We start from the raw sequence: 18,516 nt of genomic DNA, 5'->3' as shown, positions 1-18,516 counted from the left end.
AAATCTTTGTAGCTAATAGCGTCTTTTACCCAGATTAAAGAGTGCGGTTTGCCGAAATCTAGCGACGCTTTTAATGATAATCGTGGTGAAAGCCTTTCGAACCAAAGACTTCAAAACTGTTTATGGAAGAAATGGCCACGGTTGATTTGTCCGTAATTTGACTTGAATACTAAATTTACCCGCATTTTTTTTGAGAGGTAGCTGCCATAGTCTTCTGAATATTGTAAGTTGCGTCTGCGTAAAGAGTTGTTAGGAATTTATATTTATGTTATGTTTTGCCTATATGAAATGAACGAATGTAACGATGTAATGTAAAAGGTACATTGAAACTAAACCAAATATCAACTCTGCGGCAGAGGGTTTAAAACTCTTTTCAGGGCTTCTTCGGGATTGACGATTGTAATGGTCGCGGAAAATTAGGCAATGTTTTGTTCACTCCTGATTTTCTTTTCTTCTTTGATCGAAGCTTTGACTAAGAGTTTGGTAAGTTCTTGAATATTCCTTTTATCAGTACCGTGATCAATTGTTTTCATGGTAGAATGACTGGTTAGGCAAAATACTATTATGTCATGATGCATGATGCAAATGTTATCGACCACGTGATCGATTTTGGAGCGAACGCTCTTATACAGAGTATTCGATGTGCATGTATTCATTAGTGTGTTGGGGCTGAATTCGATCAGGAGTTACGGAGTTTGAGCTCAGCTTCAATAGGTGAGATATAGAGAGAGTTTACTTATACTGATATCAGACAAGTGTGAAATCACTTAGTGATAGATTTACTTGCACGGACTGTAAACATCTTTTCTACAAAATTATTTCAAAAGTCAATGGCGGAAATATTTATTGATTTCCTCGCGGATCGGACATGGTGCGAAATTTCCTTCATTAAACACAAGTATGTGTTCTTTGACAGATTTGACTCTCACATTTGTAAGCTCAGCACGTTGATTCAGCAAAGTTATTTTGTGTGATTTTAGATTCAAAATCTTCGAAGTTTGACTGCTGTAATTTCAGAGATGAGCATCATAAATTGAATTCTCACAAACGAGTTCGTGTAGCAGAGTACCTTGGTTGAGGGTTCTTCAGCTAATACCGATCTGAACGACGCGGAAATCTGGTCAAAGATTAGATGATTCTTGATTTTCCGGTGTTTCAAGATCACCATTAAGTGAGAACATGTGAAAGTTTAAATATTCTTTCAATGTATCGCAATCTATTTGGTACAAAAGTTGTACCTCCGCTGGGCTGGCACAACACTTCCGTGTTATCTCACGCTTCTCGGTTGTCTTGTAGGAAAAGAAATGGCAGAAAGGAATATATTTCGGTAATGAAGAGACGACTGAAGTTTGAGGACGACTGTGAGATTAACAGTCGATTTGCTTTCGCTGCATTATAGCCTATGAGTTTCAGAAAAGTATGACTTTATTTTGCCAATTGCTACATATTAACTTGCTCAATAGGGTAACGTCTGTGCTAGTGTCAGTTAAATTTCCTTCGGTTGTTTCTCTTTTAGGATCGCGAGAATGGTAATCACTAAGCCAATAATCGTGCTAACTTGTAATAATTGCGATCAAATCCTGGCTGCATAAAAACCATCCGTGTGGAACTTGTCGATCACATGTGATCATCAGTGAATCTATCTTTTGTTCGCCACCTTTCAAGTCAATAACAAAAGTTATGTGATCACGTGAGCGATCTCACCATAAATGTGGCGTTCGACATAGTTATTCCCGCTTATTTGACGCTTATGCGGCAAGATCGAGTGTGATCAGAGGTCGTTGGGCTGAAGCTCAACTTTATAAAGTAAGAAATAAGAGTTAATACGTATTTTTAAAAAGTATGAAATGATTTAGTGCTACATTTCCATGCATAAACCTTCAACTTGCAAGAACTTCGTTTTTAAGAAACTCTCTCAAACGAATGTCTCAAACGGAAACATTTTCGATTTTCCTTGGAAACATTTCAAAAAATTTTTTGCAGCAGATCATATAGACGCAACTCGTATATTTGTAGCTCAGCACGTCTTTTGAGCTCCAACATTGCGTGTGATTTGCCGAAAACAAGGGTTTTTAATGATAAGCATTGTGAAATGAATTCAAATGTCTGGAACGAAAACATCCGAACTAAAGACTTCAAAAATACTCATCAAGGAAAAAGTTACAGTTAATCTGTCCGTCGTTTGACTTACACTAAATTTACCTGCATTTTATTGAGAGGTAGCTGCCACAGTCTTCCTGAAAATGTAAGTTACGTCTGAGTCTTTGATCGAATGTGACTGTCAGGTTAAAAAAATAATTCTGTTGTGTTTAATCTCTCATCATTTAACAATTGGTTTCATCAAAGACTGACTTTTAACAACTCATTTTCAATTCACAATTGTTTCCTCGCCAAATTGTATTTGCTCGAGGGTCACCACGATCGGTGGGTGGAAAATTGGGTCACATGACTAAAACCACGCGCGCGCGCGCACACACACACACTGGCTTTAGTGGGCCAGTCATCGTGGGACAACTTTCGTCGTGAAAAGGCATCTTCCTTCAACTATTGTAGTTTTTAAAAGCCTACTAGCACCTAATTCCCGGGAAATTTTAAAATGCAAATGAAAAACAAAGTCCGTTAGTAAAAAGATACATTTCAGGTCAAAATCTTCTAGCATTGTTTTGGTGCAAGGTAAACATCTCTCGATCATCTTTCAAAGCAATTATATGGGTACTAAAAATCTCAAATATTGGACCAGAACAATGGCTGGGGACAGTAGAAGATTGGTACAATTAAAGCACTTCTCTACTGTCAATATGAGAAGTGGGGAATTTTGCAAGGTACCGAGTCCAATGCTGTTTCCTACTGGACTTAGTTGTGTAGAATCTCATCTGAAAACCATACAGTAAGTTTTTACAGTACGTTGTAATGTTGCAAGATTATCATCATATAAATTATTTGAAATGCTTTAAAGACTTAAGCAAAATTGACATATTTCCTGTAGCCCTGCACTACCCTAAACAAGGCCATTGTGACAAAGGTTATCTATTGTTTTCCTCATTGTTTTAATTTTGTCAATTAATAGAGAATTTTATGAACGATGAAGTCTAGAGGTATACGGAAATCTTGCTTAATTTCCACATAGCACTGGCTAATATTCTATGTACATTCTGTGTGACAGCATTAGAAAGAAAAAGTACAAAGTTATGGCTAAAAAGGACCTGGTGGGCTATTTTCAATGGAACCCTCAATAGTGTGATTCCAAGGGCTGCTACATAGTAACAATTTGCCCTCAACAATTGTATGTTTTTCAATGCTCAACTTTCAGTTGTTTACAATTAAGGAGTCTTCTTTTCTAAAGAAGGAAATGGTTGCTGAGGTTTTGGGCAGTTTTTTTTCTGTCTGCCTCTTGTTCACTGCAAGACTGCAAGATATGACACAATAATTATTGTTCTCTTGTCAACAACACATACTCAGTCTAGTCTGTGCAGTGGGTGCACTGGACTGAATTAGTTGTCAATGACATTTGCTGTCAATATGAAGTAGTTTTTGAAAATTTAATGTCTTATTGAAAGAGGCAATGTAGTATCTCTCTAGGATAGTCTTAGAGTATTTAAACTGAGGTATATTCAAGGTGAAAGTGGGTTAAAACATTTACAACAAAATGTTTAAAATTGACATAGTTATACAACAAATCACCCCTATTACTATTATTGTTATTATTATTATTCCTCTTTATTACATAATCAATGATTTTTTAGTTGTCTTTTGAGGGAAAGAAAAAATTATTATTTAGTTCAAATGCTCTGGTTGAGAAGAAGCAGCTGAGTAAGTTTAGTAAAAAGCAACAAATGTATCCTTATCAAACTAGAACACCCAGTCACACATACTTAAGGAGTTCTAAATTTTAACTGGGCTGTGTGTGCATTGTTATGGGACTCATTTAAACATTAAAAGATGGGTTTATTAGTGTCTCAGTTACACAGTCAACTCGTTTTTAGAATCTTTTGATCCTTCAGAAAAGGGTTATATTTCACAGCTTAACCACTGACAGGAATCTTATGCAATATCTTAGCCAAAAATCTAGAAAATATGAGTCAACCTTTCTAGCTTGGTAATGTGTTGATGACCTGGCCCAAGTGGTTGATGTACATGTAACCATAATTATCTTCTGTTGTAGTTTAGAAACTATTGCATCCTGAGTTCACCCATAAGAGGAATTTTTTGGTCAAGTGATCATTTCTTTGATATCTGGGGCACTGCTTTTGTAGTTAATAATATAACTGTATATTTATAGGTATGCTAGCTAACTGAATCTTCTGTTCTTTAGGTAATGGCTTCTATTAATGATGATTCTTCACCTGATAGAAAAAGGAAGAAATGCACAAGGAAAGGTCCTCACGATATAATAAAAAAGACAGCTGTGGTCTTAAGAGAGGGGGTTGTTTTCAAAAATAAAGAAACAGGTGAAGTTTTTATGCCAACTACAATCACGATGTCAAATGAAATAAATCCAGATCCAGGGCTGCGTCAAGAAATCTCATTTACCAGGAGCTATACACCAGAAGATATGAAAGAAGTAGCAAAGAATGCCTTCCCTATTCTTGCTAACTCTGAAAGGTAATTTTTTAAAGAGTAAATCAACCTAAATAATTGAAACTTATCTGATAAAAAATTTGACAATTAAATCGTAATTTGTGTCAAATTCAAATTTGAAAGAATAGCACATTTTTTTAAGTGCACTGAATTCTTAATTATAACTTTTGCTGTAATTGTTAAACGGGTCTATGATTCCAACATGGATGGTTTTGAGGTTGTAAAGAGTAAGGAAAATCATGGACAATTTGTTATTTACTATTATTAAAGCCCTTTTTTACCATGTTTACTAGCATGTCTAACTGACAATACACACGGTTGTTCCATAAAATTTTTGTCCTTTCCATTTTAATTGTGTTGGTTATGACATTTTTAATCTTACAAAAGATGAAGTGGTTCAAAGACTGGGTCATATATATTATTGTGCTTTCATGTCAGTGGGCCATGTCTGTGTAATATGTGGATATATATGCCTTGAAATATCAAGAACAGAATCCTTAGTTGTTCTTTAATCTTTGCTACCAACATTCATTTGCAGCTTTTCTTTTGCAAAAGCAGTTCAAAAAGCAAAACTTGACTTCTGTGGAGAGTGGCGTATTTGGAGTGGGGAAGTCCTCAACCGAGAGATAAAGGGGCACAGTGTGCTGTACATCTACTATGAGGTTTGAATTATTAATCAGTCTGATAATTTGCTTAAGAACATCCATTTGCTTTATCTTTCATGCACTTGGTTGGTTGATATCATCTTGACATCAAATACCTTATGTAGCAGTCTAAGACTGGAGGAACAACACTACACAGATCACTTAGAATTTTTGTTAATAATAGTAATAATAATAATAATAATAATAATAATAATAATAATAACAGTCTTTTTAAACAGGGGGCTTTTATCACTGGAAAGTGGTATTCAGTGAGACCCTGTGAAATGTAATAAAGGCCATTCATAAATAGATAAAAAAAAAACTAATAAAATACTGTTGACACTAAGGGATAAGCCGCACTTGCAGATAAGCCACACTCAAAAATTTGAATAAAAGATTTTGTCCAGAAAGTTTTTGAAAAGAAATCAATAGAATCAGTCAATGAATGTTGCTTTATTTTGGTCACTTCATCAAACATACTTGCTAAGTTGCTTTACCATGGACAGCAACAAACTGCTGTTAAGCTTTTTTATTTTAGGCTTTTAAAAAAATAGTATACAATTGTTTTTATTCACATTCAATGTCATGTCTTTTGGTGCAGTGGTTTCAAGTATTAGGCAGCTTAAGCTAAAGTGTGAAAATAATTTTTCAATCTTCTGCAGATCCACAGCATCATTAGATCCCTGATGATGCAATGGATCTGCAAAAGATTAGAAGCTCATTTTTAACAGAGTAGATTACGGCCTCATGTGAAATCATTCCATAATTAGAATGCTACTGAAGGACAATGTGCGACATGGTTAAGTAAAAACAAATGTTCATGTAAGGTTGGACTTTGCAAGTCATTTAAGCGACACAGTTAAGTTAAGTCTGCTATGTTTCTACACTCATTGCAAATTTGCAGAAACTAAGTTATAGAATATGTAATGAAATAGTGTAGATCCCTGATTTAAAACTCTGAAGATAGATAATTATGTACTAATTAAAGTGACTGTGAAGATTATTTTCTTCTTCATGATTTTATCAGCTAACACAGTTTTGACCAGTCAGTTGTATTTGTACTGACAGTCATTCAAAGTTTTTGTTGAAAATCAGTTGCATTGAATTGTGAGCTATTACTTTACAGGAAGAAAATGGTGATCAACATCCCTCCCTTATAACTCAAGTGGAAAACATGCAGATCTCTGGAAATGTGAGTACTGGTTTTCCTTGTCACTTCACAGGAGGAAAAACATGCTGAAAAAAGCTCTGTTTTACTTTGAAAATGTACTTGTCAAGAGTTACTCAGCTACTTACAAATGTTTCACTGGAGACAGAGATCTGCCCTTGTTGATGTGTTTTATTGGAGCAAGCAGTGTTCAAATATTAAAGGGCATGCAATGCAAATTGAAAACCACTGACTGTCAACTCACTGACAGTTCAACTCACCAACGCCAACTCGCCGACATAAAATTGAGTAGAGAGGTCGGCGAGTTGGTCTTCAATCCAGCACAATTAACTTATTTAAAGTTAAACATATAGAAAGGTAAAAGATCTCTAGTAAAAAAAAGTTTTTCTTTCAACAAAGTTTATAAGGATCTCATGGCAAATAAAGCAAGGTAAACATCACCAATGACTATAAAGGCTTCAGACCTTTTTTTCCAACAAAGTTTATAAGAACCACAAGGCAAACAAAGCAAGGTGAAAATCATCGCCAATGACCAAAAAAAGCTTTAGACGTGAACAAGTTATTGTGTGACTGCAACACTATAAAGGTTTGTCACGTCAATCGGTCAGATTTTGAAAGAAAATTTGGCTTTCTAGACAAGATCTTTAGTAAAAAAACAATTATTTTTATTTTCAACAAAGTTTCTAAGGATCTCAAGGTGAATAAAGCAAGTTGAACATCGCCAATGACCAAAAAAGCTTGAGATGCGAACAAGTTTAACTTCTAATAAGTTGTACTGGATTGAAGACCAACTCACTGATGTCTCTACTCGACTTTATACACCTGCGTGTTGGTGTTGGCAAATTGAACCATCAGCAACTTGACCGTAATTCCACCTTACAGTTCCTGTTTTTTTTCCAGAAGTTTTAAAAGCAATTTAGTTGACCCTTTCTTTCCAAATACCTAAACATTCCAAAATGAAGTGAAGTAAATTTTTATGGAGTTTTTCAGCCGTCTCATGGAGAAAGCTATATTTGTGCTTTCCCTCTTTCAGTTCATTTTAGACCATAAAGTATGCATGTTATCCACATTTATTTCTTATTTTTACCTCTAGCACCTAGCACATACTGAGCAAGCAATAGGGACTTTATTTCAAACTATGCTGAATATGTTGAATTTGTTCTTTACCAAGGAATCTTTATCAGAAGACCGTAGTGACTCAGGTGTTGAAACATGCAACAATTTTCAAGGTAATGATGACTTTTTTTAGAATTTTTCGATCAAATTTTACTCTGGAAATGAGTTAATTTTTGGAGTTTTGGTAGGACTTTGAATGTCACTCCTTTGGTCACTCCCTCCATCACTTCCTGTTAATGTAACTTATTTAAGTGAATCCACTGACCAGTGCATAAGGGTTTCATAGTCTTTGTGTGCTCTCAATGGTCAGCTAGTTTAATGGAAATAGATTAAGAGAGATGGTTAGTTTTGAGCTCAGTAAAGAAATAGAGAAGGATGTTTTCTGTCCTCTCACAAGCGTGGGACAAAGAAAAAATTCTGAGACCCCATGAGGAGTAGAAACTCAGAACTTCAGATTCTGCACTCTGATGCTTTACCATTGAACCACAGAGACTCTACATTGAGTGAGGTCTATTATAAAGTTCCTTCCTCTATTCCTCATGGGGACTCATTTTTTCTTTGTTCCACACTCCTGATAAGACAAAAACATCTTTCTCTAGTTCAGTGGAAGTTTAATAGAGGGCGGCTGTTTGCAAGACAACACAGTTTTGAAAATTCTTGAAATATAGAGGTTGCCATCCAAATCTTTCTTTATCTTCCTATATCACATTTTGACTCACAGTCGCTCTATAATATTTGCACTGTGTGGCAATAATCGTATGTGTACAGGGCTTCTCTTGCTTATATCTGATAACATGAGAGTACAAATCCCTATCAATTTTCTGCCTTGGAAAAAAAAGAAAACAGTTAATGTGAACACATGTGTTTTTGACTGATTGCATTTTGAGAAATGATGCAATGAATTCAATGAGTTTTCTTTTATCTCAGAAAAGCACAGGATTATTTTCATCTGCAAGTGTCACTGACCAATTTAGCCACCAATGGTTTCATAAGATAACTGACTTCAATCAAACAGCAAAAAACTTAAACTGTTCCCACAGCTCTTGTTTAATATCTGATCATAAACAATTGAAGCAATTCACAGTGTTGGGTTTGTGCCTGAACCCCCCATTTTGCATCATATAGTTCCAGAAAGAACTCAAAAAATAATTCCCTAGCACTGAACCCAGTGACCAATTGATTCCAATGAACTCGTATCAGTTGCCCACCTCATCACCCTTTCACAATACATTTTCTGAGTTAAGTGGCTCACAGACATTTTGATCTTGGAATTAGTTGCATTTATCATTATGTCTCAATTGATATTAATTGTTGAAAGGTTCGCTTGCTTACAAATGTGTGTACATAGTTGGAAATTCCTATTTGTCTTTTTCTTTCTAAGACACTTCAAAAAATCCATCCCTCAGTAGTATTATTAGAACCAGTCCTCCGGAACCTGATAGATATAGATCAAATGATAATATTCAGGTATGTGCAAAAATTAATTACCACTACAATAGTTATGTCATTTTGCATCAAATTATAGAAAGCTCACTGAGAGTACTGCATTCTTTTTACATAAATATATACATGGTTATACACCCATTTTCAAAAATGTTGAAATTTGGAAATATATACAAAATATATGTACCTTTTGTTTTTCCTTTAAAAAGGTGTTGACAGAATAAATAATAGGGATAATAAATAATAGGGATAAAGGTTGTTTTCCTTCAATGTGAAACATACATGTATCTGCCTGATCAATGAAAATGAAGGGAGCTGTTTCTCTAAAGTACAGGGGTGGGCAGGGTAGGTTTTGAACTAGTTTGCCTGTTGGTTGAAAGAAGCTTCGTAGCTCACATTGACAATGTGCTGTTTTGCCTGACTGATTGTCAGGTTTATACCCTGCTACTGCTCAGTCAGTGGGCTAAGACACTAAATAGCTGGAGAATGGTTGAGTGTCAAAAGCATCGGATTTGGAAGGGGGGTTTTACTGACATTGCAAACATGTGCCTTAACTAGATTTTCCAGTTTAAGGCATGCATTGTCTGCCTTCAAGCCAGTTTAGCCAATGAAAGTGTAGGGGAGGCCTTATCTTGAAGGTTAGCACCTGCATGCATGTATGCAGACCAGCCATTGGCCTATTCAAGGATGGGTGTCTATAGCTCGCAGCTACAAGGGGTAGGTTTTTGGAACCCTCTGTCAACTGAAATTGCAAATTGCTCTGGGGCCAGAAGGGGCTTGTCCTACTCATCTTGGTGGTGGTTTTGGAGGATTAGTATTCAGGCTTGTGTGTTTTCACATCTCAGCCATTGGGCTAAAACTCCAGGGCTGGAATGTGATTGAGTGTCAAAAGCATGGTTCAATTGACATTGCAAACAGCTGATGGCTAGGTTTTTACTTGAAGAGGGGTATCATCTGCCTTCAAGCCAACCTGCAGACTGGCAGCTCATGGAGGGAGGGGGGGGGGGAGAAAGAAGACCCCCTCATGATCTTGAGACAGGAAGTTTGTGTCACCCTTTGTGGCTCCACCAAAGAAATCCAGTTAAAACATTGAAAACCTCTCTGTTCACAGTGTAAGGCAACATGATCGTTGCCAACAATCACATTGTGCTGAACCAGAATTTGCTTTTTTGTCTTTACTTTTTACTATTTGTAGCCTTCTTATTTATTTTTCATAAAAACTAGTGCCCTTCAAAATTTTTCAGTTTGAATGCAATGAGGCCCACGTGAAAAAGTACATCAGTGGAGGAAGGTTTGGAGAGAATTTTTTCACGCAGAATTCTGAATTACACAGTTCTTCTGGGCACTGAGTTTGTGGGATGGGGGGGGGGGGGGAAATGAAATATGTGTTTGATCACTTCTTTTATCAATATCGATAAACAATATATGGGTCTTTATTTTCAGGTTTTTGCTTTGGTGTCTTAGTATATGCGTCTTCCTTTTTGGGGCTTCATTTTTGGGTCTTTGTTTTCAGGGTTTATTTTTTTATTTAAAAATTGGTGTCTATAGCTCGCGGCTGGGAGGGGTAGGTTTTTGGAACCCTCTGTCAACCGGTGTTTGATTGTATACTTTATCATTATTGGAAAGATTGAAACTGAAACTTGATATTTCCGGTGAGAAACCATAACAAGATGGTAATAGGTAAAGAAAATTAAGGGGACTTGGTTTTCAAGTCTTTAAGGTCTTAGGTTTTGGGGGTCTTTGTTTTCGCAACAACCCAGAACTACGAGCACTGCAATTGCATTATTCTGTGATAATTATCTATTCTGAAGCAAAAAAAACTTGACCTTTGAAGCTTATTTCTGTAACATTAGAGAATGTTTCTCAGAAATGTTGTGATTCTATAAAGAGAATTTTTACCATTTGCAAATTATCAAACGCTTTGATTGCTAATTGCTGTGATGTGCCAGTCTCGTTTTGCAGACAATTATGTGCTAACAAACAAGTTTATTGATGACATTCTCCCAACCAGTATTCCTTTCTAACTGCATAAAGAAAACAAGGGAAACTGAAAACTGTTCAAGATGAAAGAGGAATTGTGAAATAAAAAGAAAATTGTAAATATGTCACAGAACTTGGCAATGAAGCTCTTCCACACTGAAATATGAGTAAGGTGCTGGCAATAGTCAATGGGACCATTGTGGGTGTACATGTATTTGATATGTATTTTTAATTACAACATTTTTGAAAAGGGGTGTATTTATTGAAATATAAATATAAGCATATAATTATATATATATATATATATATATATATATATATATAGTTTGAGCACTCTGGCATGGCTTAAGTGATCCCACGTGTGTGAGATCACTTGGGGTGGCTTTATTGCCTTACCTCCATCCTAGCATCAGCACTGCACTGATGAGGCCCAGAAGGCCGAAACAGTACTGTCTGCAGTTAGTTATATATATATATATATATATATATATGAAGCGATTCACGAAACAGGCTTGTCGGGAAATGTAGTTGCGTCGTAGTTGCGTCATTTTTTCCTCTCATAATATTTATTCTGCTCTGCTTCAACGTATTGAGCACTGTTCCACGCGAAAATCGACTTGCAGACTTCCTATATAGGGAGTCTGCAAGTCGATTTTCGCGTGGAACAGTGCTCAATACGTTGAAAAAAAAATATATATATATGCCTAGTATAAGAGATGCCAGTGCTCTGACTAATAGTGGATTGGGCCATATTTCACTATAGTCACCTCTCACAAGGTGATTGTAGCAGGGGGCTAAATTTCAAAACAGGTGCCTTGCGTTTCATTGATGTTACAGAGGAAGTAATAAACACGATAGGAGAAAATTAAATTCTGAAGAGCAGAAAAGATGGTATTTAGTTTGGCATAACATAGAATAGAAAGAAATTAATAAAATATTAATATACTCAATCTTTTTTCTTTGAACACCAAATTTACTACCATGGCTTCAGATTGTTTGCTTTGCATGGTTTCAGCTGTTCTTCCCTTTTGATGGAGGGACTGAAAATTCAACCAGTGCTATGAATTCTCTTGAGCTTCCACCCAGTAAGTATTAGTTAAAGAACAGGTATTGAAATGAGGTATGTTTAATTAAATATGTGGATCAATAGCTTTAGTTCAGTCAAAAATTTCGTAAATGCTGTGTTTTGGGTTTGTAAATATCTGTTTAGCTGTTAGTTTGAAAGAAAGGAGATAAACTGTGAAACACTTGTAAAATTAGACCACAGCTTGTATATTGTCTCAGTATGGTTTTTCAAATGACCTTGACTATATAGTGATCAGTGTTACAAAAACCTGACAAAAATTTGAAATTATCAGAAGTTTTTCTTCAAGTCTGCATGACTATACTGAACTAATAGCTGAAAAACATCATAAAATCATTAAATTTACAGGCTTTCATGCTAATTGATCATGTGTTTCAATCTAGTTTCAGCAGTTGACCATAATTCAGAGAGTGAGGAAAACATGCAAAACAGTCTTTCAACAAATTGTAAGCTATTATCAATAGTAATTGGTAGTTTTACAGTATTGGTTTGAATCCAGGAGTAATATTTGGTTGTGTTCTAGATCTCTGATCTTCCAGGTGAGGGTAGCCCTTTGATGGACTGTTGTCAGCAATGGGCCTAGATAAATTACATCAGCATAATTTTGGGTGTGATGCTGTAGTCCAAGCATTGAGCATAACTTCAGCATAACAACCAAAAAATTCTTAAGCATTAATGCGATTAACTGCATTTTTAGTACTTTTATCATTTGGTTTTCAGGGTTGTTTTCAGGGTTGTTTTCAGTACATACATCTGAAATTCCATGTCTAGAACTTTTCTGTAATTTTTAGAGTAGCTAGGTTACTAGTACTGCACAATCAAATCATAGATAGTTTATTTATATAAAGTAATTCTTTCATTTTTCTATGAAAAAATGATGCGATAATGCCCATGCCTGTTTTTGCAGCTCCAAACAATGCAGAGGTTGAGCAGAGAAACCAAGATGTTGCGCAAGAAACTTGTAAGCCACAGTTTAATTTTAGCCCTTTAACTCCCAAGATTAGATTTTTAATCCTCCCCTCTATTTGAAACACATGAGACTTTGGTGTTGGGTCAAGATAAAAAGTTCTACCTGATACTGTAAGTTTGAGTATTCACATTACCTGTTTGCTGGATATAAATGTTTGGATTTTATAGGGAGAAGTTGCATGTTGATCTCCTCTGGGAGTTAAAGGGTTAATTAACTTAATGGAAGGGATAATCAATTTTTGTCAATATTTCCTTTAAATCCATTTTCCTGATATTTGCAAATGAAAATGGTACATGTATCTATATCATTTTGAAAAAAAGTTAATTTGAACCCTATGTTCATATTTGTTCATTTAAAATTATTTTCATTTCTAAGCTCCTTAAGAATTTTTTTTAAAGGGCATGGGGAATTTTCTTGAAAATGTGCTGGGGATTCAAATTTTAATAGCCAGGAATGGACTAACATCCCATTTTGTCATAAAATTCCCTGTAACACCTATCATGTAATGCTTCATGTTGCTAGCCATACATTATCCATGCCTGTTTTTGCAGGTCAAAACAATGCAGAGGTTGAGGAGACCAACCAAGATGTTGCACAACAAATTTGTAAGCCACAGTGTAATTTTTAGCCCTTTTGCTCGCAAGATTAGATTGTTAATTCTCCCATCTAGCTGGTAAACATTTCATTGTAGATTAGTATGAGAATTTGGTGTTACAAGTAACTTGTAGGTCAAGATAATAAGTTCTGCCAGATAATGTAAGTTTGAGTATTCTCATTACCTGTTTGTGGGATAATGTTTGGATTTTTATGGGGAGAAGTTGTGTGTTAATCTCCTCTGGAAGTTAAGGGGTTAAATGACTTATTGGATGGGTAAATCCATTTTCCTGATATTTGCAAATGAAAATGGTACAATGTATCAATTTATATTTTTAAAAAAAGTCAAATTGAAACCTATGTTCATAATTGTTCATTTAAAATTATTTTTATTTCTTAGCCTCATAAGAATTTTTTTTAAGGGTATGGGGAATTTTCTTGAAACTGTGCTGGGGATTCAAATTTTACTAGCCAGGAGTGGACCAAAAAATGGTCTGATGACATCCCATTTTGTCATAAAATTTCCTGTAACACTTTTCTTACATATTTATTCCACTAGTCAGCTCTGCTCAAACATCTTTTCTTCCTAGTGGGTTTACTTAGTACCTTTGTGGGTGCACCAATCGTAGTAATGAAATTTCACATGCCATGAATTCAAAGCTTAAATTACATTTTGCTTTCTTGTCCCTGACCAGTCTAATATTTGTTTATAGCATTTATAGCTCATTCCTGCATGGAAGTTGATAAACCCAACCACATTGTTGAACAATTAAGACCAGTGTGAGCTTGCAGTTTCAATGATAATCATTCCATTATGAAAACTAAAAGTTCATTGGAGCTATGAAATTCAATATTAAATCTGCTGTTGATTAAAAAGATTCAACCACTATGCATCACCTATATAATAAAAGTAATGAATCAACTACATTCATTGTTACAGTTGGCACACAAATGAAGCTGTTCACTACAAAAAATTCAATTTTGAACTGAAAATGCGACTGATGAGAACTGATTTGGAGAAAAAAGAGATTTTAGTTAGAGTGAAATATAAGATCAACAGCTATAAGATAGGATTTTGCACCGTTTTACAAAGCAATTTACAGCTTCATAAGAATGAAGAACATCTCAACCAATCAAGTTTTTGATCACTATTAATAAGACTACATTCAAGAGTCAAATTTAAAACATTCTGTAAAAATTAAGCAAACAAGTAATTCCCCCCCCCCCAAAAAAAAGAAATGGATAACTTCATCAGTACCTGTAGGTTTCCAAAGCAAGGGATCATTTATCAAGGGAAGAAAATCTGGTGTTTATTTTATTGTCATATAGTACTTCATTCTTAAACTGTGCAAAAATGTGTTTCCCATAAGTGTACTTGTACAAAGTTGTCACATGGTGCCAAATCCTGTCCATCAGCAGCTTCAGGCAGTTTCGAGGCTGAGGCAGTTTTACCATATCAATCATCTTCTGAATAACATAGTTTAAAAACTGATCCTTCATGATGGTGTAATTTGTTTGGAAGGAACAACCTATTTTGATTGATATTTGCTTTAAATCTAGCAATTTTCCTGATTTTTGCAAGTGACAGTTGTACCAGTGTCCTTTCAGAAAAAAGGCGAATTTGACCCCATGTTCATATTTGTTATTTCACATAATTGTATTTCTTAGCACTTCTTAGAAATTTTAGTAAAGGGGATGGTGATTTTATTGAAACTTTGCTGGTCAATTTGCTCTAACCATGAGTGGACTAAAAAATGCTCTAATGAAATCCTAATTCTTCAAAACTTCCCTTTAACATTTTTCTTGCACATTTATTCCCCTAGTCAGCTCTGTTCATGCATGTTTTCTCCTTAGTGGGTTATCAATACCTTTATGGGCACACCAATGGTATTAATGAAATATCACATGCCACGAAGCATGAATTGAATTTTGTGTTCATGTCCTTCACCAGTCTCATTGTTGCAAAATTTACAGCTCATCCCCAGATTAATTTTGAGGAACCTAACCAGAATGTTGAACAAGAAGGGTGTAAGTTTGCATTTTAAGTTCCTCTATTTTTTTTCTGCTGAGAACAAGGTACAGCATCTATCCAGGATATTAACACTGTAACATGTAATTGCTATATCACAGTTTCCAGTCTAAAATTTTTGTAATTAATGAAGTTTAACATACATTTAAGGCTCAGAATAAAGAATATAGATTTGATTTTGATTATCTATACAGGGCATTCATGGAACTTTCCTAGGGTGCTTGTTTTCAGGCATGGTTGACTGTAAACTAATTTTTCTTGAAACATTTAAACCTTCTGATTTAAGTAATGGTTAATAGTTATCATTCAATTTGATAGTATCATTCTTTTGACAGTGAAAATTATATTTTGTTATGTTTCCTACTTTTTCTAGTGGTTTGTAAGATCTGTCCTTCATCAGGTCCTTTAGAGGTAAGTTTTGATTGTTTTATCTCCCTCTTGTTTCTATGGTATGAAAAAGTAATCTGAGCTTTATAAAATGCACTTTGGGAGCCGGAAAGGATTGTTTGTGGTATATTGGCATCATGCAATGAATTTTAAAACAGCTCTCTGATGTTATGTAACAGAATTTTGCGTGTGCAGGGTGGAGGGGATTTCCAGATATCTTTGAAAGAAGAACTTCCAGAGCACATTCAATCTGGATATGCCAATTTTGGAAAAGAGGTGGTAGTTTTAACAAAGTTTAACAAGTTAACCTTGGAAGGGAAAATTCCAGGTAACTATCTATAACGTTAAGTTACGAATATGACATAGATTGTTTATTTGCACGTCACATTTTTACCTTGACTTCCACTACTCTTTTATGATCCAAACAAAATGAGTGTCAGTTTGTGAAAGAAGAAAAACATTCCTTTTTCTTTGTGAAGAAGTTTTTGTAAACTTTCAGATAAATTATGAATATCAAATTCAGATTAAATGGTTTATATGAGTGATCAACTGATCCTTGCACATTTTACGTAAGTTGTCATTAAAGGATCAGTCAAAAGTGGAGCCTGGAAAATAGCTATGAACTTTATTATGAATCACAGTGTACTGGTCAGGATCAGCTATTTGTCACATATTTGATGTCATACTGGGTTAAAGCTGCTGTCACTTAATTGTAACAGCTGTCTTCTATCTCTAAAATTCAGCTGCCCAAGAACCAGGTGTGGTTGAAGTGCGTGTGTTTGCAGACTCTTATGAATTTTTGGGTGAAACCAACTTTGAGTATGAAGACATGATAAACAAATGTGTCTCTAAAGCAATGAAGCATGGCTTAGAAGGGGTGTCTAATCTGTTTGCTGAGATGGTAAAACAAGTGTACAATCAGAGCTCATTCGCGAATCAGAGCTCATCCGCCAAGCAAAATTTAGGTGAATCTGACTAAATTATGTTACACACATTATTAACATAGGCACTTTGAAGGCTATCATTTCCATAGTGAAGAAACAACCTTCTTGTTTTGATTTGTCTTATCTAAAGCAATGAAGGAGTCCTACAAACAATACACAGATATATATATATATTTTAGCTCTAATGGACTAAATTAGCAGGCAAAGCCTGAGCAATTTCCTAGTAGCTGGCTACAATTCTAAAAAACATTCTTACACGAAAATTTACGCAAATAATTTTCCACGAGCACGTTCATATCAACGAGACAACAAAAATGGCTCCTTTCTGAGCCTATCAGCAGTACTAAAGTACGTACAGCAGTAAACTCTTCACATTGCAAGTTGAGTTTAATACAGCCATGTTGGCTGATAATGTAGCTTGGCCCTTAAATTCATTTTGGGTTTTCAACAGTCATCTCTTGTACCTATAGTATAAGTGATTGTTTAAGTTTTGATTATTTAGGATGAGAATAGTAAAGAGAAGTCATATACATTGTAGTAGTAGTGTGCCTCAATGTTCTGTACTCTTGATATGAATTGATAGGGCAAGCAACAGGTGCTCTGAATGATGGTTGTCAAGACAGATCTTTACCAGGAGAGAATACTGTCATGGATGACGAGTTTGAAGACCTGGCGCAACACTTCCAAGATATAGGGAAATGGTAAATCCATTAAATTGTATTCAGAGATCAGTGTTTCAGAGTCAAAATTATTTTGGTCTCTATAGAAAAGCATAGTTTTTAGTATTTTGGACCTTTGCTTATTGATACACAGGTCAGGATGTGAAATTGCACCTAACACAGGTGCCAATGCGACTAAATTTTTCACTTTGGCGACCAAATCCTGAAAATTAGTCGCCAAACTGGCGACTAGAATGCTTCATCATAACCATACCTAGAGATATAGTGAATTAAAAAGATTTGCAAAGATAAATCCACGACAAATTTCCTCGTTAAGTTTGTTTCCAAAACGCAGCACATGCATATCAATCGATAACTAGACGCCATCTTGGATTTAAGTGAGCTTGAATGTTGAATATTATCCATCCTAGTGTCCACTTTGTAGCACGTTAACCATCTCTTTCCTAACTTAATTTTGGAGGGTCTATCTAGTACGCTGACAGCGTAAAGAAAGGTTTTGTTTGTCTAAAAAAATGGCGACCAACTTTTTTTGAATTGGCTACCACTTTGAAAAATTAAGGAGCCAAGTGGCTATCAGAAAAAAAATTAATTTCATGCCCTGCAAGTATGTAACAAAATTTGAAAGTTCTGCTTTTAAAAAGAAAGCTAGACATGCAGACAGACAGTGACTGTGAGGATAAATAACTTAAACTAACTCTGGATTTCCCTTATCAGCACTACATTCCACTCCAGCACCATACAAGCTGCATGTTTGATTACATACATTGTATATCTGCTAATATTGAGGTATTTACAGGTTATCAGAGCAAAGCTTCCACCCAGTTCATTCTAATACGGATATATGGTTGAAACTTTCAAATGCTGTTGATAAGCTGTGCAGAAAATTGGGTTAGTTGAAA

The 18,516-nt window shown here is 35.3% G+C and overlaps 2 protein-coding genes across 2 annotated transcripts in view; one reads left to right on the top strand and one right to left on the bottom strand.

The window, feature by feature from the left end:
- The window catches only part of LOC149041080 (uncharacterized), a 321,438-nt gene that overhangs the window by 3,795 nt on the left and 299,127 nt on the right, over positions 1-18,516 (bottom strand). The gene's annotated exons all lie outside the window — the stretch shown is intronic.
- LOC113670142 (uncharacterized) overlaps positions 1-18,516 on the top strand; it is a 43,318-nt gene that overhangs the window by 1,315 nt on the left and 23,487 nt on the right. Inside the window, exons 2-16 of the mRNA XM_089214603.1 lie at positions 4,313-4,602; positions 5,117-5,240; positions 6,349-6,414; positions 7,562-7,619; positions 8,888-8,973; positions 11,945-12,014; positions 12,397-12,459; positions 12,921-12,974; positions 13,535-13,588; positions 15,552-15,605; positions 15,980-16,017; positions 16,189-16,321; positions 16,737-16,958; positions 17,521-17,638; positions 18,414-18,505. Coding sequence (XP_089070729.1) covers positions 4,316-4,602; positions 5,117-5,240; positions 6,349-6,414; positions 7,562-7,619; positions 8,888-8,973; positions 11,945-12,014; positions 12,397-12,459; positions 12,921-12,974; positions 13,535-13,588; positions 15,552-15,605; positions 15,980-16,017; positions 16,189-16,321; positions 16,737-16,958; positions 17,521-17,638; positions 18,414-18,505 — 1,519 coding nt within the window. The 5' untranslated portion in view covers positions 4,313-4,315. The remainder of the gene's footprint in view (positions 1-4,312; positions 4,603-5,116; positions 5,241-6,348; positions 6,415-7,561; positions 7,620-8,887; positions 8,974-11,944; positions 12,015-12,396; positions 12,460-12,920; positions 12,975-13,534; positions 13,589-15,551; positions 15,606-15,979; positions 16,018-16,188; positions 16,322-16,736; positions 16,959-17,520; positions 17,639-18,413; positions 18,506-18,516) is intronic.

This window comes from Pocillopora damicornis, chromosome 8, assembly GCF_964200805.1.
Source record: "Pocillopora damicornis chromosome 8, jaPocDami1.2, whole genome shotgun sequence".
In the NCBI taxonomy this organism is placed as follows: Eukaryota; Metazoa; Cnidaria; class Anthozoa; order Scleractinia; family Pocilloporidae; genus Pocillopora; species Pocillopora damicornis.
The sequence above is the reverse complement of the archived record's forward strand: the minus strand, read 5'-3'. Positions and strand labels throughout refer to the sequence as shown.